Source organism: Hemibagrus wyckioides, linkage group LG29, assembly GCF_019097595.1.
Source record: "Hemibagrus wyckioides isolate EC202008001 linkage group LG29, SWU_Hwy_1.0, whole genome shotgun sequence".
NCBI lineage: Eukaryota > Metazoa > Chordata > Actinopteri > Siluriformes > Bagridae > Hemibagrus > Hemibagrus wyckioides.
Genome location: NC_080738.1, coordinates 17,129,837 through 17,152,557, shown reverse-complemented (window position 1 = coordinate 17,152,557; position 22,721 = coordinate 17,129,837). Strand labels below are relative to the sequence as shown.

General features: G+C 39.5%; 1 protein-coding gene across 29 annotated transcripts in view; it reads left to right on the top strand.

The window, feature by feature from the left end:
• The window catches only part of LOC131348884 (neurexin-1a-like), a 326,295-nt gene that overhangs the window by 122,888 nt on the left and 180,686 nt on the right, over positions 1 to 22,721 (top strand). For all 29 annotated transcript variants that reach the window (XM_058384112.1, XM_058384111.1, XM_058384099.1 and 26 more), the window contains 4 exons: positions 4,523 to 4,726; positions 11,334 to 11,360; positions 19,487 to 19,609; positions 21,441 to 21,822. In XM_058384112.1, the coding sequence (XP_058240095.1) occupies positions 4,523 to 4,726; positions 11,334 to 11,360; positions 19,487 to 19,609; positions 21,441 to 21,822 (736 nt within the window). The remainder of the gene's footprint in view (positions 1 to 4,522; positions 4,727 to 11,333; positions 11,361 to 19,486; positions 19,610 to 21,440; positions 21,823 to 22,721) is intronic.

The window sequence follows — 22,721 nt, the reverse complement described above, 5'->3', positions numbered from 1 at the left end:
AGGAAAAAATAAAGGAAAAAAATACCTTGGCTGATATTGTGCTCTGGAATATCAGGTGACCAGATTTTTATTTTAATTTATTTATTCCAAGAGCGACTATTATTTATATCACATTAATACCAAAACTGTGTGTGTGTCTTTAGAAACATTTTACGCTCAATTTAAAACATTTTACTCTCACTAAGCAAATAAACAAACCAAGCAAGAAAATAAAAGAATAATTAATAATATAATAATTAATAAATAATGATAATTATGAATAAGAAATATATTATTGTTATTTTATTATATTATTATACCAAAAGAACAACAATATTATATAATTATAAATAATAAATTCTGAAATAAATGTAAAGAATAAATAAATAAATAATAAACATGGTAATACAAGATATAGATTATTATTATTATTATTATTATTATTATTATTGTTTCAGCCTCTCTTTTTTCCAATCATGTTTAGTGTAAACTCCTCTGTCCTGAAAATGTCCAGCTTTCTTGCCCTCTATCAACGATGTCACCTATTTCAAATCTATTCACGTTACTATAGAAACGTTCACGAGGAGAGCTGCTGGCCAATCAGAGTGGAGTATTCCACAGTGCTGTGGTAAATCTGTATGCAAATATTCCTGATCCACTGGTTAACAGCAGCAGAGTGAGAAGGAATGCAGGGACATGCCAGATGTTCATCACACCTGGCGCTGTGCATTTATGTTCTATAAGCTTGGTCATGCAGTAGCAGACACGTGGGTGTCGCAGGAACGCAGGGGTCTCACTCTTTTTCACACTCGCTCCATCTCCCTTGTTTCTCTGAGTCTCTTCAGGCCAGCTGTTGCGATGTGGCCTGATTTTCTGCTACACTAAAGACTGAGAAACCATCAAACAAAGTTATCGGTGCATGGTGTTCTGGCCTGCGGCAAACCCTGACCACTGCATACGGTATCATGTGACTGAGAGAGAGAGAGAGAAAGAGAGTAAGTGATACAGTGATCACGATTTTAATAAAGCCGTCTGGATTGTTTTCCCGTCTGCATCCCAAACATCCTCCCTCATCCTGTCACGTCTAATTATCCCCCAGCTTTTCCCTTGTAAGGGAGACTGGAGGAGTGTACACTGCGTAGCCAAATGTTAAAGAAGCACAGCTGGATCCTTGGCCCTAATCGGATGAGACGAACCACGAACTCAGAGACTGACCGATTTCTTTAACAGCAGGCTTCAGGGGAAAAACGTGAACAGTGAAGATTCTCTGTCTATCTATCTATCTATCTATCTATCTATCTATCTATCTATCTATCTATCTATCTATCTATCTATCTATCTATCTATCTATCTATCTATCTATCTATCTGTCTGTCTGTCTGTCTGTCTGTCTGTCTGTCTGTCTGTCTATCAATCTGTCTATCTCTCTGTCTGTCTATCGATCTATCTCTCTGTCTGTCTGCCTATCTCTCTGTCTGTCTGCCTATCTATCTATCTATCTATCTATCTATCTATCTATCTATCTATCTATCTATCTATCTATCTATCTATCTATCTGTCTGTCTGTCTGTCTGTCTGTCTGTCTGTCTATCAATCTGTCTATCTCTCTGTCTGTCTATCGATCTATCTCTCTGTCTGTCTGCCTATCTATCTATCTATCTATCTGGACAGACTAAGTGGAACCCTGTTTTGGAAGCTACAGTAAGGTTCAGAAATTCTCCACTGCTGTTCCAAGAGTTTCCGAGAATTAAGCTTGATTTTCATTTATGCAATAAACAACATTGCTAAAGTGTCAAACCAAGAACATGGGATTAGAGGTACACACAAGGCAAGTGTGTGTGTGTGTGTGTGTGTGTGTGTGTGTGTGTGTGTGTGAAAAATCAACCATTTATGATGACTTTGTCATTTAAACATCAAATTTAGAGGAAAAAACATTCAGTCAGGTTTTATCACGTTTTGTCACGTTTCCCAGAAAATAATGGATAAAAAAGAGGGGGATAAATATTTGTTAAGTAGCATGACCTTTTCTTGACGGTTTTCCAATCATGGGTTTACATTGTTCTGAGAAAACATGCCGACGTTTCCCAGATGAAATTGGAAGTCTGACGTATAATGACTTTTTTTTTTCTTTAATAATATTTGAGTTCATGAAAAGGGCTGGAGAGTCATGGAAAATAAATGACTTGCTGAACAAGTCTGTCATCTGGAATCTGGAGTGGCTTTAGCTTGGAGAAATTCCAGGAGAAGACCCAGGAGAAGATCCAAGAGAAGATACAGAAGAAGAACGAAGAGAAGATCTAGGAGAAGATCCAAGAGAACATCCAGAAGAAGATCCAGGAGAAAATCCGAGAGAACATCCAGCTTTCCTCTGACAGATTTCTTATTAGCTTTCTGTCATTCTCCTGTACACAATCCTGAAACCTCCTGATTGTCTTCATTCAGTCAGAGGTATCTCAGGAGGTTCCTGGGCTTTAGAGCTTATTTCTTTCGATGTAGCACAGGAGTTAGGACATGAGAGGAATTATGGATGATGCCTCAGAGCCGCCCCGTTTAGACTTTTGTCACGTTCGAATCCTGATGTATCAAATCACACGTGACATCACGCGTTGTCGTTGCAGGTGGGACGGAGTTTGCTTGGTTGTAGACATCGAATATATGTGAAGGATTTTTTTTTCCCACATGACCAGAGCAAAGAAAAAAAAAACGAAAAATCTTCAATTGCTTGTTTGCTCTTGTTCTAATCAGAAAGCCGTTTGTTTTCAGGTTATTGACTCACACGTCATTAAAGATAGCCGAGACGACGGATTGAATTCCGCTCAAGTGCTTGTCGTGTATGAGAGAAATCCCTCTAGAGTGTTTTTTTCGGTATTCTGGGATTGTTTTCATGTCTGGCTGAGTGAATGACTGGAACGAAACGGGATAAATACTCACAGGGAAAAAAAATACCCTATGTTCCTTGGATGCTTAAGGCCTCTAGCTTCCTAAAGGGCTTGTACTTGGAAGTTTTTGGAGACAGAAACCTCGTATAAACTTCACACGCAGGAATGAATCCGAGAGCCTTTTCAGGTGGCAGGATTAAGCACCTTTGCAGCCCAGAGACCTGCGAGTGCAGAGCGAAAGACTAAGTAAGATGTCATCTGCACATAAGGAAACATTTCAGAACTGATACGGGTAAAGAATTATATTAAATAATCTCAATTTATTAAAAAAGGGTTAAATTTAGATTCCTGCAGGAAATCTTTGGATTTTTCATTTGGTAAATTGTCGCTCTTTCAGAGAGAAGAGCCAAAGAATCCTTGACTCTAAAGGACCTGAAAGAAACCAGGGTTAGAGTAGAGATAAGATTACTGTGAGAAATAAAAAGCTAGCTAGAACATTTTAGAACAAACCACACAATTTTTGACCATCTGAACGACCTGAACGGAATAATTGTTAGAGTATAGAAACGAGACAAACAAACAACAACAAAGCAAACAGCTAGCTAGCTAACAGAGCTGTAAACATCTATCTAGCTATTTCTCCTCTCAGAAAACCTCTTTAAAGAAATCCTTTAGAACGAACAATGAATTCTTGACCATTCCTTGACTAGATAAGATTACTGTGAGAAATAAAAAGCTAACTAGCTAACAGAGCTGTAAAAGTGGGTAATAACCGTAAACTATAAACTACTCACCTATCTTTAGAGATTGTTTTAGAACAAACCCCACAATTCTTGACCATCTGAAAGACCTGAAAGGAATTATTGTTATAGTATAAATAAGAAAGATAAGAAACAAACAAATAAACAAACAAACAGCTAGCTAGCCAACAGAGCTGTAAAAGTAGGTAGTAAACATCTATCTAGCTATTTCTCCTCTCAGACAACCTCTTTAACGAAACCTGTTAGAACAAACAATGAATTCTTGACCATTCCTTGACTAGATAAGATTACTGTGAGAAATAAAAAGCTAACTAGCTAACAGAGGTGTAAAAGTGTGTAATAACCATAAGCTATAAACTACTCCACTATCTTTTTAGAACATTTTAGAACAAACAACACAGTTCTTGAGCATCTAAAAGATTTAAAAGGAATCGGTTATATTATAGATAAGAGACAAACAAACAACAACAACAACAAAACAGCTAGCTGAACTGTAAACATCTGTCTAGCTATTTTTCCTTACAGAGAACCTTTTTAGAGGAACCCTTTAGAACAAACAACAAATTCTTGACTAGATGAGATTAGTGTGAAAAATAAAAAGCTAGCTAGCTAAGAGAAGTGAAGTGGTTAATAAACATCTATTTAGCTATTTTTCCCTCTCATAGAACCTAATAAACAGCAAATCCTTGTTCCTCTTCATCATGTCAAGGAAAGCATGTTTTCCTTTTCAAATAACATTTTTAAAATCCCAGGATTCCCAGGATTCTCTTCAGCAGGATGAGGAAGTCCTGGTGCTAATCTGTCATGTTTCTGTGGATCTCGAATTTCTTGCCCTGAATGAACTGAATGATCTTTCTTGCTTGATTTCTTGATTCACTGCTAATCTGTCCACTTCATCCACAGATGCCACCATCCTTAGCTACGATGGAAGTAAGTTCATGAAGATTCAGCTCCCGCTGGCCATGCACACCGAGGCCGAGGACATCACGCTCAGGTTCCGTTCGCAAAGAGCGTACGGCGTCCTGATGGCCACAACGTCCCGGGACTCCGCCGACACGCTACGACTGGAGCTGGAATCTGGACGAGTCCGCCTGACTATTAATCTAGGTATCGCCGCCTACGCTGTCCACACACTCAAGTCTACATACAGCACCAAATGTCAAATCAGCTAATGACCAAGCACATGGGGATTCGTCTCAAAATCTACAGAGCTGCCCAGAAGCAGATGGGCATGTGGGTAGCATTTAACCAGAAAGAGACCTCATAAAGGGCCAAATACGCCTCTCAGAAAATTTCCGGCATGTCGATCCAATCTCCAAATCAGACCTGACTAACCGATACAGACAGTCAATCTTTTCCACGCCATGCTGGCAGCCAATCCTCTAATGCAATGAAGAATAATAATTATGCTAATCAACATCCTGTAATGCAGCCTGTGAAAATAATCATAATCTTTGATCCCGTGTGGAGGAACGTGAAGAAATGCCAGATTCTTCCTCCACTCGCTGATCAAAGGATTACCAGTTCAATTGTAGGAGTTATTGCAGCACTGCCTGCTGGGATTGCAGTACAGGTCACGTGTGTGTCAAATGTCAGGCTAATCTGCATTGTTAAAGAACGATCTGCGTGTCCCGAATGCTAATCATTGGTTATTGACATGCATATGATGTGAAGTGATTTGCATGTCCGTGCTCAGATCTGGAACGTTAATGACGGCCCACGGCGTTCAGACCTGTTTTTATTTTTTATTTTTCCACTAATTGGACAAAATTCATATCAGTTCTACAACATCAGTGGCTTTAGAGCATGAGAATGAATGAAGCAAAACGGGGAGATGATTTACTGAAAATCAGAGCTTCTTAATGTTCACCAAAAGATGCTTAAAAAGAGATAATCTGGCGCATTTTCACCTTAAAGTACAAGATGCGGTTAGATCCGTTCAGCTACTACAGCCTGAACCCGGGTTACACCCAGGAAATAGCTCCCCCTGGGTCCTAGTACACCCCGGGTAAACCTGAGCTTTCACACTAAACAATTAATCCTAGCTTTTCATAATCTGACCTGATAATTAATCCTGGCTCTTCACAATCTAAGGCGATAATTAATCCTGACTCTTCATAAACTGAGGTGATAATCCTGGCTCTTCATAATCTGACGTGATAATTAATCCAGGCTTTTCATAATCTGCCATGATAATTGATGGTGGCTCTTCATAATCTGCCCTGATTATTAATCCTGGCTCTTCATAATCTGACCTGATAAATAAATCCTGGCTCTTCATAATCAGACGTGATCATTAATCCTGGCTCTTTATAATCTGACATGATCATTAATCCTGGCTCTTCGTAATCTGACGTGATATTTCTGATTGACATCACACGCAGCACATTTTGGACCGATGTTAAGTTTTAATATTTCATTTTTTCACACTTAGGTTAAAATAGACCATCTATACAGTTGTTGATTGGAATCCATCGTTTTTTTATCATCTTAATCAAACCCAAAAATATAGATTATTGAGATTGATCATGGACTTAAAGAGATCTTCATTGAATTTAAACAAAACATCACCAGAAGGGGGCGCCGAAAGATGTACATCTTCTCAATTAGCAAACAACGTGGTTACGACTCAGTTAAAGGGTAAATTGTTTTTCTTTTATTTAGACATTTTGAATGAACTAGCGTGTAAAACTGTTATAGTTGCTGCATTTGAATTTCCGTGATAATACTGTGCTATATTCCCATGTTATATAAGGATATATCATGTAAACATGCTTAAAATCCTTTGAGTAGCTCTCCAGATTTTGAGACTTTTTGAGACTCCCATAAACACACATACACACAAACACACACACACACATTTACTTTTCTATTTCACTGCTATGTAGAATATAGAAGAGGTGGTTTCAAGAGCTTCAATGGCCAAAAAGTCTGCAACTCTTCACTCACGGCCATTAAAGCACGTCAGCACTGCTCTCACTCTATATACCGAGAGAGAGAGAGAGAGAGAGAGAGAGAGAGAGAGAATGCTCTGTGAATCTTCTCCATCCTGATTCCCAAATACACCTCCATCCATCCCTAAACCCTGTGCTTCATCACTCCTTTATATTCAAACCAGAAAATTCCAATAGAACAGCGTTCTCTTCTCATCCTTCTCCATCCTTGATGTAGAAAAATGTTTTGCTTTATGAAGATTAGTTAACTTTTATGGAAGGGGTCTCCAGTGTCAGAGCTTTGAATCAGTCAGAAGTGAAGCTGTAACTTTATGTCTTCTGACAAAAAAGAGGGAGAGAGAAAGAGAGAGTTGTAACTCGTTTGTTTGACAATGTGAGATGAACAGATAAAAATTACCATGTGTTAGAACGTGGTATAAAAGGAATAAAAACACACTGGGTTATCTGTTATGGGAACTCATTCATCACACACCATCATCACCTCGCTGTTGATTATTTTCCTGTAACAGCATACCTGTTTTAAAAGCCTTTTCGTTCATCTCAAAAAAAAAACAAAAAAACAACGTAGATCTTATTGTTAGCGATTCTTGGCAGAATTCCTGTCTGGGGATGTGTTTTACCTTGAGAGAGCTCCAGGCCTCATTGCCTTCCTGTTGTCAAGGAAGAGTTTTGCCCATGAAGCACTGAGGAGTTTCCTGGAGCCATGTCGCTGTGATTGCTTTAATGTTTTCCATCTAAAGTCTATTATTTTTATCACTCCAGCTGTCAATCAGATGGGTATTGAAAAACTTCCCAAACGCCCATGTACGTCCCTGAGAACAGAGCATTCCCTCAGAGAGAGAGAGAGAGAGAGAGAGAGAGAGAGAGAGAGAGCTGACGCTGGATTTTTGGCCGTTTGTGACCACTTTTCTGCTGAGGTTGACGACACGTAGAGGTTGATGCCACAATGAAGGGTGAAATGGACTTATATTTGATTCTGAGCAGCACAATCCTCAACAACACAACCTTCTTTAATCTGTCTTTCATTTGTCTCGTTCCCGGGGTTTATCTACTAAACCCAACAGGACACGGGAAGAAAACTTCGTCCTGCTGGATACTGATAAATGAGTCAACTGCACAAAAATGATGAATCATAATTTTTTTCAGAAGTTGCGTCGCTTTACTCCTTTCTGGATTTCATCCCTCCTTCTTAAACCTCTTTAAAAATGTCGTTAGAATGTTTTATTAAGGAGAAGCAGTTCTTCAGGTTTTTAGTCAATTTCCTAAAGATAAAGGTACTAACACTACACTAAAGTCTATTTTAAAGAAAAATAATCAATTGTTTGTGATAGAAATCCCCGTAAAGTCTGTGAGCACTCGGATAAAAGGATCTGTATCACTTCTATTCAATACGAGGGGATATGTGACATCATACATCCAGCTCTTACGTAGCCCCACCCCCAAAATGGTAAAAAAAAAAAGAAAAAGTAAAAAAATCTCTAATTTCCTATAGATATGATTGCTTCTACATAGCCACGCCCACAATCCACTGAGCTCAAACATAGCTCCTCCCGTCAAGTCAGGTTTATATATATATAAGTACTACGCCTCGGACAAGATTGGTTTGTGTAGTTTTGTGCCCCGCCTACACTTCAGTGTTACATAGACATATGATGTCTTGACTGTAAATTCTGAGATGTTACAAACAAAGCTTATATCTAGCCCCACCCACAATTTTCTTCTTTTTTATATATAGAGATATATGACAGCTCGGACATGATAGGTTCACAGAGTTTCATGACATCACAAACTAAGTTCATTCTTAGCCCCTTCTTAGCCCCGCCTCGAAATGTGTTTGTTATTGAAGTGCTACAGATATGCTCCTACATAGCCACGCCCACAATTCAGCTTCACAGTATGTAGAAGTAGAATGTTTCAGGCTTGATAAGTCTTGTGACATCACTAACTGAGCTCATACAAAGCCCCGCCCACAAATCAGTTTTAGAATGATGTATGACAGAACAGACATGATAGGTTCAAAAAGTATTGTGACTGAGCTCAAACGAAGCCCCGCCCATAAATCAGTTTAATATCAAAGTACTGAAATCACTGATTTAACATTTTCTTAAATGGCTTTGCTAACATATATACAAACAAACAAACAAACAAACAAATGGAACATAGTCTTGAATCCGCTCGTATGAAGGCAGATTTTACCTGACAGTGTTTTCTTTTTTATACTTTACCTCATTTTAACACGATCAATGCAGAACTTGTCCATTTCTCTCCAGTCCAAATCTGTTTCTTAAAAAGCCATTTAAGCTTCCAAACCCGAGCGGAACTGAAGCGTCGTCTGCGTGGTTATCTCTAGACAGCACTAACACCTGGATAACACCTCCCTGATTGTGTTGTGATGTTAATTCCCTCAACGGTGCATTGTAAATTGGCTGACAAATCTGCCTAATCTGGAGTAATGTGTTTAAACACGTCCCAAATGAGGCTTCCTAAAAATTAGCATCAGGATTAATAAGATTCTTAAGTGTAAAATAAAAGTTTAGAAGCGTTATAAGCAGAAGTTTGGACACCAGGTTAGTACCAGGATTAGTACTTCCTGTTCGTTTGACTGCAGTTAGGAAGTAAAATGACATCACAAATAAGCCCCACCCCTCAATTTAGACATGATTGGTTCATATAGTTATCAGAAACTGAGCGCCTACATTGCCCCACCTACACACCAGTGTTACATAGAAACACTATGTCTTGTATATTCTGATATATTACTAACGGAGCTCATACATAGCTCCACCCACAAATAATTGTTTTAATATAGATATATGACAGCTCGAACATGATAGGTTCACAGAGTTGCGTGACATCACAAACTGAGCTCATTATTAGCCCTGAAACCTCTTTATAATGAAGTACTACAGCATGTTGGATATGATTGCTCCTACATAGCCACGCCCACAATTTAGCTTTACAGAATATAGTAGAATGTCTCAGGCTTGATGAGTCTTGTGACTTCAAAAACTGAGCTCATACAAAGCCCCGCCCTCAAACCAGCTTTTAAAAAAAAGTACTATATCTCAGGACTTTTGTGACATCACAAACTGAGCTCATACAAAGCCCCGCCCTCAAAGCTGCTTTTAAAAAAAAGTACTATATCTCAGGAGGTTTGTGACATCACAAACTGAGCTCATACATAGCTCCACCCATAAAACAGATTTATAGAGATGTACAATAGGCTCACAGTATTTTGTGAGATCACAAACTGAGCTCATACATAGCTCCACCCATAAACCAGAATTATAGAGATGTATGACAGCGTAGATATGATAGGTTCACAGAATTTTGTGACATCACAAACTGAGCTCATACAAAGCCCTGCCCATAAATCTGTTTTATGAAAGAATTACTATATCTCAGGACTTTTGTGACATCACAAACTGAGCTCATACACACAAATCAGTTTTATATAGAATAATAGCTCTTACGGATCTTTATTTTATTTATTTATTTATGTATCTATTTATTTTTATGTGAGTTTAGAGCTGGTAAAAACATGACTCAACCATCTAAGAGTTATGCTATTTTTACACTACTTTAGGGAAACAGAATCTGCTGCTAGTGCATGTAGACTGTATAGTATTCCCTCCAAGCATGAAACATTCCTAAAATGTTTGTTGAGGATTTGTGCTGTTTGAAATCCAAATCTATCCCACGAGGCGTCATTCCTGATGCTCCGTCCTCCGCTGTGAGAGAGCAGCACATCACGCATACCTTTCTGTAGCAGTGTGTCCGCTCTCTCACAGGCTTTCAGAGGAAGAACGGTCCAGGAACGATTCCTTATCTTGGGTTTATGAGGGGAAAACAAAATAAAAAGATGTAAACTGATCATAGTAACAATTCAAGTGGCTTAACCGAATCCGGGTCATGACTCAATGCTCTCTAAAAAGCAGGTTTCCAATTCCAGAACCATTTTTATCACGTACCAAGGACGAGGAATCAATATAATACAAAGATAATGAATTGTTCATTAAAGAAATCTATTACAGGAAGTGTGTTTGTATTATTTGTTCAGCAATCTGCATGCAAATGAGCTATTTATTCGGTGAACATAATGCTAATTCACACCCCACCAAATTAGGATGGCTTCAATTAGCAAAACTTCAATTAGCATTGGTATTATTACAGTTTTTCCTCACGCTCAGTAGCTAAGCGCTGTATTCAAAAACCGACTTTGTATATCGTTCAGTGCTAATTCCTACCTAGCATGCTAACTATGATGCTAGGAAAGTCAGTTAGCTTATGAATGAAATGTGTCTCTAGCGGTAAATCTCGATGACTAGCATGCTAGATATGTGATAAAGCAATGTATATGCTTAAATCTTTGGTACACACGGTTCTGGTATTGTAAAAAAACAATTAAATAAAATGACCCATGCCATAATGTTTGTTTTTGAGACAAAATAAGGAGCTAGTCAATTATTTTTGAGCTAGTTCTTTATTTTTATCTAGTTCTTTAAGTTCAGATCTCAAGGGCAACCAATCCTGTATGTCTGAACTGGATTGTACAGATGAATTATCCCTGCCCACTTTATTTGAAACATTATTAATCTCCAGTATATAAAGGTGAGTAAGGTGGCATGGAGGAGAGCATTGGGAATGGACCTGCTGCCCGCGTGGTCGTCCCCAGAGTGGTGGGTTATGTACTTTTTTGGATGTGTGCAGCTGTAACCTTGAAGGCTGAATTTACATCTCATGTGTTCTCCCCCATCCAGACTGTTTCAGGATTAACTGTACCTCCAGTAAGTGACCGTTCCTGTTTCTTCTCTCTATACTCTTTAACCCATGTTATACAATTCTAGATCATTTGAACCATGACCTGAACTGATAAATGTGTGTCTGAAAAACATGTTCTGTATGAATGCCAGCTTTATGTTCCGCTCTTTTGATCGACCCACGCTTAATATGAAGCGTCATTGTGCTGAGTTATCACCTTTTACAGACACAGGAGCTGAGTGCAAAGGTTTGCCAAATGAATTTAACAACAAGAAGAAGAAAGAACTCCGATTGAGTGTGAAAGCTGTAACAGAAATAATGAAACTGTGTGTTAATAGTGAGAGAATCAGCAGGAAAGGTCTTGCTGAATGTAATATACGCTCTGTAATAACTCTGCAGGCATCACATAGGGATTTGGGCAAAAGTCTGTTCATTTTTAGCTCCGTGGGGGTGAAAACTTTTGCACTCAACTCTATACTGCTGTTGTATATATTTAAATGGTCTCAAACAATCATATTTCTCACTGATGTGACTGAACATCCGGGACTAAATGCAAACGAGGAGGTTTTAAGCCCTCGCACTTTTCCGAATCCCGAATGAATCCGGATCAATATATCTGGTGAGTAGAAGCAGGACACAAGAACCAAACCCTCATCTTAGTCCATACACATGTTTAATAAATAAGAACTGGAATAAACAAACTGATGAGAAATCATTGTAAAGTTCGGGAGACACCTCCCGGAGCGGGGATCGAACCCTGGTCCCCGTGGTAGTCGAGATCGCCCTTGCACAGTTTATTAGACCCACATGCAGGATAAATTAAAGCGTTGCTTTATTAACAAAACTCAAAACAAGTCTAATACAGGACACTGGACAAATAAAACATCATTTGATTAAAAAAAGGTAATGATAACATGAGAGCCTGGAAACATAACAGCGCCTACCAAACAACAATGACTGACAAAGACATACAAAAGGGCTGGTATATATGTATATATAGGACAAAACATGGAACAGGTGACATGGCGAGAAAGCGGAACAATAGGAGGGGTGTGGCAAAAAACACATGGGGACTACACAAACAAAAAAGCAGGCTATGATGACTCCCTCTGGTGGTCTGCCAGGGAACTGTCCCAGTAGCTCCTGACAACCGTACAATCGGCAAGACTTCATAACGAGGAATCGAAAACGATGAGTAAGCAAAGAAATGGAGGTGGAACAAAAAAGAGGTGAACGCAGTGAGGTAATCATCTAATCACGGGACAGGGGTGGGGACAAGTCATAATAAAAAAGCTTAACACACAAGCTTAGCTATGCTAATCATGATATAGTAGCTAAGCTCTTTTGAATACAGAATTTGTGAAAAAAATCTAAAACTTAATTCGAAAGTATCCTGCTACTCAGTGTTAAATATTATAATGCTGTAAATATAACATTTAATTGATTCTAAAAGGAATCTAACTCATAATTTTGTTCTTAATCTTTATCACCACAATAAATCAGTCATTAGGTGAAATCGTTTGAACTAATAGGAAGCACCAACACGGTTGTCCACGTTTTCACCTCAAATATTCAAATTTAGTGTCGATTTCCTTTTTAATGATGTCTGCTGCAGTAAAAACTGAGAGCAGGCCTGTGGGTCCCCCAGGCAGATGGGTTTGGGCCTCATTAGCTCGCCGTACTCATTAGTAATGGTAGGTAGGGATGGGAAGGAGAGAGGAGCCGAGTGACGAGGATTAACATGGCCGCCGCTGAGTCGTCACAGCCTTCTGTTCCTAATGACCGACTCCAAACAGTCCGGAGTCTGGCGTGTGCCTTAAAAAGAGGCTTGGTTTTGTCGATGCACGAGTTCCCCTTTGTCAGTCTTCTTTTTTTCCCCCAATTCACGCCATTTCACATTGCCTTTCCTTATCCTGTCAGGCTGCTTGGAAATTGATGAGGCTTGTTGAAGCAGAAAGGAAGTACCGAGTGCAATTTTATTATTCTCATTAACCTGCCTCTCCAAGCACAGAGAGAGAGAGAGAGGGAAAAGAGAGAAAGTATGGAGGCAGCGAACGGCAAAAGAAAAGCAAACGGACTGAAGGTGGAAAGACAAAGCGAGAAAGAGAGCAAGAAAGAGAGAGAGAGAGAGAAAGTGGGAGTAAAGAGTTAGCCGGCCCATTCATTATTCAATTCGCTAATGAATAAATGATTTCTCAGGGGTCGCAAATGATTCACAGTGTTTTTTATACCCAGTGACTCAACAGCTCCGGCCCACTACACCCCTCCCCCCTCCCCTCCTCACCCCACAGCACCCCCCTACCTTTTTTTTACTCTCTCTCTCTCTCTCTCTCTCTTCTTTTTCTTTTTCTTTGCTACGTGTTTTATTTTACTGCCTCGTACAACAAAGCTTTTCCAAGGCTTCCTAGAAGTGAATAATGTTTCTTTTTCTTGCGTGACCCATTTTCTTTTTACAGCCTTCACTAATCAATGTTAGTGTCGCACCCTAGAAACAGATTCCTCCCTGACCTTCATCTTACGAGCGGCGATATTAGCATGAGGCGAAATAAACACACATCATCAAACACACCGCTGACTTGCTTGTACAGGAAGCTATAAGGAGAGAAGCCACACCCAGGTTTAAACCAGACCAAACATTACTTCTGGTCATCTGTTACCTCACTGGGGGACAAAAGGAGCTAGCATTGTGGCTTATCAGGAGCAGAGCTGCTAGCTGTGTCACCCAAACGCCCGATCTTTGCTCCTCTGGCTTGTTCCAGTCAAGAGGAGGAACCGAAACCCTGAATAAAGTGCAGTTTGTGCTACAAATGTTTATTAATCGTACTTGAGCACCAAATTGCTCTTTTCTCCACAAAAGCGCTGGCTGTTCCAATGACTAATTACTGTCATTTCTTTATCCAGATGTAACAGCTTTATCACTTTAGTACTCGCGGTAATAACACGATTCACAAGCAACCGAGACTGGAGGGCGCATTTACGCTCTAATTAACATGCTTCGCTAATCAGGGCGAGTCACAAGTGACAGGAATGGAGCAGGTAATCTTACACTCAAACCCGAGAACATGTCACTGTCAATTAAAACCCGTGTGTGCTTTAGGGAAATGGTTTAAAACGTCAATAAATAAATCAAAATACAGCAAGATGGCTTCCATTATTCAGGGTTCTCTCTTTCCTAGCTTGCGGTTTATGCCTTATAGGCAATCAGGTGCTTTATGGAGCGCTTGCTCGTCCCTGGACAGGGTCATCGGTCAGAAGTTCTACTTCCTTATAAAATATGCAACATATTTTGCGTTAGTTGGATCATACAATTAAGGATTTGGCAAAGAAGGATTATTCAACTGTCTACATCAATTTTAAGGATGCAAGGTCTAGCAGATTTCACATATATATATATATATATATATATATATATATATATATATATATATATATATATATATATATATATATATATATAAGAGTAAGAAGAAAATTGATTAAATGTTGACAGGTAATTCATCTCTCTTTTATAAGGTGCTTTTTTTCCCTCTTTGATGGAGTAGCAGTCAGACTTCATAGCTATCTCTTAGCTTCAGGCCAGAGCAGGCTTCATGGCTGTGTTGTGTTTTTTTTTTTCCCTGATTAAAGCAGCTCGGCTTCGACATTTCAATTCCCATTTCTTTTCCAGAATCCAAATCAGTCATCAGGCTTTACTCCGAAATATCACTCGACGATTCGGTAGCTAGCGTTTGATGGATAAATATTGCAGCGGCAGGGTGCACTTGGAAATTCACGTCAGAGGTCGTATCTGCCAAATGATTCTGGATATGAGAGAAAATTTTTAATATCGATCCGGAGCTGAAAGCCGGAGAGGTGCGGAATGGAAGACTACTTTTACAGATTAATTCGATTAACAGAGCGTGTTTAACCAAGACGCACGCAGAACTTGAGCCAATCAGAGACGTCTTAAGCTTTCTGGATTTCATCACCTTCTTCTCCTCCGCTGTGTATTGCTTACGCAGCGAAATCAGCCCCGGAGAGATGGAGTGTTTCATCACTGAGCTCTGTGAAGGATTTGCATATACATTGCATCCACACCATGGAACGTTCAGGAAAGATGGAGGGTAAAGGAGGTAAATAGCCATTAACATGTTGACTGGAGTAAGCCCACCGAGGCCGCCAAGCCCCCCGACGGGATTTGGAGCATCACAGTGATGCATGTTTTGTGTACTCGGGGAAGCTGCAGGGACTCTGGGAAGCCTAAAGGTTCGTATTTGTAGGAGATTTGCCTGACCTTGGTTCTCCCTCTGAGCTCTGCGCTTCCTTTTCTCCATTTCACAGAGAGATAGCGGGGGATTAGCCGCGTCCGGTTTACGCTAACAGTCATCGATACTGAGTTTCATTTGGATTGTGTGTGCAGGTCGGGTTATTAAAGGCATTCTGTGTGCTGTTATTAAAGGCATTTTTCACCACACACACACACACTCCAGGCATGTGCTTTTAGCTTTAATGACATCATGCTAAGCTTAGCCCCACCGCTAGCTGTGTGCAGGCCACAGAGCACCACAACACACTCTACAGGAGAATTCACTAGAAATGTATTATTTAATTTTTATACTGACTAATAAATTCTTCACTAAGCCCTGCCTTTATAATGCGTTATAAATGTGTTATATACCACATTTAACACCTGATGCCCAGAATCAACCTTGAAATTTAGAAATCACTCAGAAATCACTTTTTCAACATCCAAAGGCCATTAGTACTTCTTTTACTTCCCACCTCTGATTGATTGATTGATTGATTGATTGATTGATTGATTTATTTATTTATTTATTTATTTATTTATTTATTTATTTATTTATTTATTTATTCATTCATTTATTTATTCATTCATTTGCTTGTTTGTTTAACTACTTGTTTGTTCTTTCTATTTATTTATTTATTATTTATTTATTTATTTATTTATTCATTCATTTATTCATTCATTTATTTATTTATTCATTCATTTGCTTGTTTGTTTAACTACTTGTTTGTTCTTTCTATTTATTTATTTATTTATTTATTTATTTATTTATTTATTATTTATTTATTTTTAACTTTTTTTATTTAGTCAAAATACAGTCAATAATTATGTATATTTGTGCAAAAAAGACCACAAAATAAAGAATTTAAAGAAAAAAATTAATACAATTCAAAATTGTTAACTTTATTTATGCCAAGTCCCTATTATTATTATTATTATTATTATTATTATTATTACTAACAAAATTATTTTTACTGCAAAACTGGACATTATGAAAACAATGAAAATAAAAAAAATAAATAAATAAAAGGGAAAAAATATAAATTGGTCAATTAAATTGATAAATAAAATAAAACAATTAAAATGAAATAAAATTCAATTCAGGTAAATAAATGATCATATTTAGAATGTTGGAAAATTGGTGAAAATGATAAGTTGGAATGCTGAGCTTGAATATCTCATTTTAAAATATCTTAAATCTTTATCCTGAGTTCTGAGTGGAACATTAGCAGGTTCTCCAGCAGATCAACACAATGTTGTTTCTCATGGTTTATATGAGGAGGAGTCAATTGTTTTTAACGAGCATCCGAGTTCTTCTGGAAATAAATCTGTTTTCCTTCTTATTCACGTCACATGTGTCATTTTCCTGACCTGTGTGTTTATTTGTTTGAGCTCCTGCCAGGAGAAAGGTTTTTGTGGAATGCTAGCACGGTTGAATGACACCAGCACTTTCTGTCGATTTGCTCCAAAGCGACACGAACGTCTCAGAAGCTTTTTGTCGGAGCGTCTCGGACCATTTGTCCGAACACGGGTCCCGAGGCGCCGGGCAGGTCGTCCATTTCCAGTCTCGAGACGCAGAGTCGTTCGGACTCCATGTTCTTGTTGTTGCTCTTGTCTTTAGCCAGAAGAGGAAAAAAGGAAAGAAATGCCATTTTTGATGCTGTTCATGGCAGCACAGGGGAACTGTAAATGGCTTTCTGTGTCAGGGCCGTGCTCTTGCTGCTCTCGCGGCTCTCGCTGCTCTCTCTTCCCCATGTCAGGGGAGACGGAGGCTGTAAACTTGGCAGAACGCTCCGTCTGGTCACATCATCGCCGGCGAGTCTGTCTCCTCGCTAATGGAAAGATGTTTCGAAGTGGGAAGCTGACATCAGTGTTTTTACCTGGGTTTAATGACAGAACCTCCCTCTCTCTCTCTCTCTCTCTCTCTCTCTCTCTCTCTCTCTGTCTTTGAGAAGTATCAGTACAGTGAGGTGTTCTTTGAATACCTCTGAATACCAGATCATGAGCGTGATTATACTGCAATGCTTCAGGGATCTGCTGCAGCCCAGATTTGCTTCTCATGTAGCTTCTGGAAAAGAAAAAAAAAAAAGGTAGAAAGAAAGCCGAGGTTCTACTAAAATCTCTCTTTTGTGCTTCTGTGTGTGTGTGTGTGTGTGTGTGTGTGTGTGTGTGTGAATAAGATATTTGCATTCATCGCACTCACATGTCAGGATTGTGTCCTCACACTCTCTCTCACAAACACACACACACTCGACTGGGAGATGTGTGTATCGTTATGTTGACACTTGGCTCGTAGTTGGTCTGTGAAGCGCAGAATTCAGCGCTTGAGGAGGATGTGTGATGAATAAACAATGCTGAGGGTTTTTATCCAACACCGCGCTCACATCCAAACCCCAACACCACGCTGAGGAGTACTCTTACACTCTACTGCCATCCAGTGGACAGTCCCGGTATTACACTGCACTGACCATTTATACTCAATTATAAAAACAGCTTTAATGTCAGACTCCTCAGATTATTATTATTATTATTATTATTATTATTATTATTATTATTATTATTATTATTATTATTATTATTATTATTATTATACAAGCTACTTGTACATTACTTTTACACTATTAACATTTATATATGTTTGATTTTTTTCTTGTTTTTTTGTCCTTGGATATTTTTTATTATTTTGCTGTCATTTATTGCCAGAATTATTTGCCTGTGGCTGTTTTTTTTTTTTGCCTGCCTCATTCTCCTTTATTTTTATTCTGTTTTCCCTTTTTATTTTATTTTTACTTTTTTTGTCTTGTCAGACTTTTTTATTTATTTATTTATTCATTCATTTATTTATTTATTTATGATGTTTCTAACATCCAAGGCTGTTAGTATTTTCAACTTAGTAGTACAACTTTCTGCCTTGTTTAATTTTTTCTGTAATTTTCTCTCTTTTCCGACTCATTTTATTTCTTTTGGTTTTTTTTCTGCCTGATTTTATTTTATTTTTATATTATTTGTTTATTTTATTGTTTTAGTCTTTATTTGTCCTCCTGGATTGGATATCTGTATTTCTGTCACACACACACACACCACACACAAACACACAGACCACACACACACACACACACACACACCACACACACACACACACACACACACACACACACACACACACACACACCACACACACACACACACACCACACACACACACACACACCACACACACACACACCACACACACACACACACACACACACACACACCACACACACACACACACACACACCACACACACACACACACACCACAGACACACACCACACACACACACACACCACACACACACACATACACAGACAAACATCACACACACACACCACACACACACACACACCACAGACACACACCACACACACACACACCACACACACACACACATACACAGACACACACCACACACACACACACCACACACACACACACCACACACACACACAGACCACACACACACACACCACACACACACACACAGACCACACACACACACCACACACACACACACACACACACACACACCACACACACACACACCACACACACACACACACACAGACCACACACACACACACCACACACACACACACAGACCACACACACACACCACACACACACACACACACACACACACACCACACACACACACAGACCACACACACACAGACCACACACACACACACACACAGATTTCTTCAGCGAGTCCGACTCAGACTTGTGGTGTGGAATGAATGAGAGCAGTTTGACCTTTGACCTCTGTGCTGTTGGTCTGCGTGGTGTGCTGGGATGAGTGTTAATGCGAGTCTGGACTGTTCTACAGGTAAAGGGCCAGAGACGCTCTTCACTGGACAGAACCTGAACGATAACGAGTGGCACACGGTGCGAGTGATGAGGAGGGGGCGGAGTCTGCAGCTGGCTGTGGATGACTTTCAACCTGTCGAAGGTAAAAAGCCCAGAAGTCTGACTCCACACGGCCTTCTCCTCTCTCTCTCTCTCTAGCTGTACCTCTCTCTTTCTCTCTCTCTCCCTTCCCCCCTCTCTCTCCTTTCCCTTCCCTTCCCTTCCCTTCCCATCTCTCATATCTCTCTCTCTCTCTCTCTCTCTCTGTAGCTCTACCTATCTCTCTCTCTAGCTCTAATTCTCTCTCTCTCTCTCTCTCTCTCTCTCTCTCTCTCTCTGTCTGTCTCTCTCTCTCTCTCTCTGTCTCTCTGTCTCTCTCTCTCTCTCTCTCTCTCTCTTTCTCTGTCTCTCTCTCTGTCTGTCTGTCTCTCTCTCTCTCTCTCTCTCTCTCTGTCTCTCTCTCTCTCTGTCTCTCTCTCTCTCTGTCTGTCTCTCTCTCTCTCTCTCTCTCTCTCTCTCTCTGTCTCTCTCTCTCTCTGTCTGTCTCTCTCTCTCTCTCTCTCTCTCTCTCTCTCTCTGTCTGTCTGTCTCTCTCTCTCTCTCTCTCTCTCTCTCTCTCTCTCTCTCTCTGTCTCTCTCTCTGTCTGTCTGTCTGTCTGTCTCTCTCTCTCTCTCTCTCTCTCTCTCTCTGGTGAACCTGGTGTTGTAGAGGAGCCCTGTGTTGTGTTGTCGATGAAAAACTGCAATTTGCACATACACTGTCTTAATTATTTATTTATTTACCTTTTAACCCCATCCTTTAATTGACATTTTTCTCTATTTATTGGTATTCACTGAGAAGATGTAAATAAAGGTTTTTTCAAATTCAATTCTCTGTCTGTCTGTCTCTCTCTCTTTCTCTGTCTCTCTCTCTCTCTCTCTCTCTCTCTGTCTGTCTCTCTCTCTCTCTCTCTCTCTCTCTCTTTCTCTCTCTCTCTGTCTCTCTCTCTCTCTCTCTCTCTCTGTCTGTTCATTTTTATTCTGATTTCCACACAGTCTCTCCTGCACACATCAGTCTTTTTTCTTTTTTTTTTAATTATCCTGTAAGGGCTGTCTGCGTCTAAGAGTCTTCTTTTTTTTCTGCTTCTGTAAAACCCGAGTAATAAATAAAGTGAAATAAATAAAAATAAAATAAAACTTTTACGACAGCGGGAGTGGTATTAATGAGCTCTGTTCATTAAAATGTCATTTTTTATACTTTAATGACTTTTTATCCGTTTCCTGCTGCAGTTTCATTTCCTTTTAATGATCTGACTCTTTATATATCGCTGTAATAAGGAGATTCGTCTCTGAGCTGAACCCCAGCCTCAGGAGTTTATTCTTTCTTTATTTTATTCTTCATTTCTCTTTTCAGTCTCTTCATTCTTTCTTTTTTTTTATTTCCATTTAAATTTCTTTCTTTCTTTCTTTCTTTCTTTCTTTCTTTCTTTCTTTCTTTCTTTCTTTCTTTCTTTCTTTCTTTTTCTTTAATTTTTCTTTCATTCTTGTTTTCTTTAATTTCCTTTATTTCTTTCACTTTATTCCTTTTATTCACATTTTTCTTTTTGTAATTCTTTCTTTTTGTGTATTTCCTCCAATTCTTTCTACTTCTTTATTCTTTCTCCTTTTTCTGACTCTTTTATTTTTTCATTTTCTTTAATTCTTTCACTTTATTCCTATTTTCCCAATTTTCCTTTCCATAATTCTGCCTTTCTTTTTTGTCCTCCATTAAGGGGGCTGCATTTTCTTTCTTTCTTTCTTTCTTTCTTTCTTTCTTTCTTTCTTTCTTTCTTTCTTTCTTTCTTTCTTTCTGCTCTCTCTCTTTTTAACTGATAAAGTGTAGTGTGGTCAGTCAGGTGTTTCTCAGTGGTCTCTCACCGTTCTTGCTGGGTTCCTTGTTGTGTTCCTGTGTGAAGGTGAGATCCCAGGTGACCACACCCAGCTGGAGTTCCACAACATCGAGACTGGGATCATCACTGAGAAGCGTCACCTGTCCACCGTTCCCTCCAACTTCATCGGTCACCTGCAGAGCCTGGTGTTCAACGGCATGGCCTACATCGACCTGTGCAAGAACGGAGACATCGACTACTGCGAGCTCAACGCCATGATCGGCTTCAAGAACATCATCGCTGACCCCGTGACCTTCAAGTCTCGCTCCAGCTACGTGTCCCTCAGCACGCTGCAGGCCTACTACTCCATGCACCTGTTCTTCCAGTTCAAGACCACGTCCTCCGACGGCCTCATCCTCTACAACAGCGGAGACGGAAACGACTTCATCGTCGTTGAGCTCGTCAAGGGGTGAGGACTCCTCCCACTCACCATTATTACATCAATCTCTCTGTCTCTCTCTCTGTCTGTCTCTCTCTCTGTCTGTCTATCTCTCCCTCTCTGTCTGTTCCTCTCTCTCTCTCTCTCTCTGTCTCTCTCTCTCTCTGTCTGTCTTTCTCTCCCTCTCTGTCTGTTCCTCTCTCTCTCTCTCTCTGTCTCTCTCTCTCTGTTTGTCTGTTCCTCTCTCTGTCGCCCCCCCATGTGTCTCTCTCTCTGTCTGTCTGTCTGTCTGTCTGTCTGTCTGTCTGTCTCTCTCTCTCTCTCTCTCTCTCTCTCTTTTCTTTCTTTCTTTCTTTCTTTCTTTCTTTCTTTCTTTCTTTCTTTCTTTCTTTCTTTCTTTCTTGTCTCTTTTATGTTTCAGAAACTTCTGTCATTTCTTGCATTCTTTATTTTTTTCTCTTTTTCCTTTCTTCCCCCAATTTCTTAACTACTGTTATTCTTCTGTCTTTCTTTCTTTCTTTCTTTCTTTCTTTCTTCATGTCTTTCTTTCTCCTCTATCTTTCTTTGATCTTTTTTTAATTCCGCTAGATGGCAGTCTGGATCCTTCCTTCCTTCCTTCCTTCCTTCCTACCTTCCTTCCTTCCTTCCTTCCTTCCTTCCTTCCTTCCTTCCTTCCTTCCTTCCACATTTCCTTTTTCTTTTTATTCTTGCTTTATTCTTTCTTCATGCCATTTTCTCCTTTATTCTCTAATGGGGGAAGCTGCAAGCTTTTCTTCCTTCTATATTTTTCTTAATTCACCTGTTCCCCTTCATTTATCTTCATGTCCCGGATTCTAGAAAGCTGACAGTTTTCTTTTGAGACAGCCACAAACAGGAAGTGAGGTTATAACAGAAAGGCCCAGAACTACATTACCCATCAGCCCCAGCAT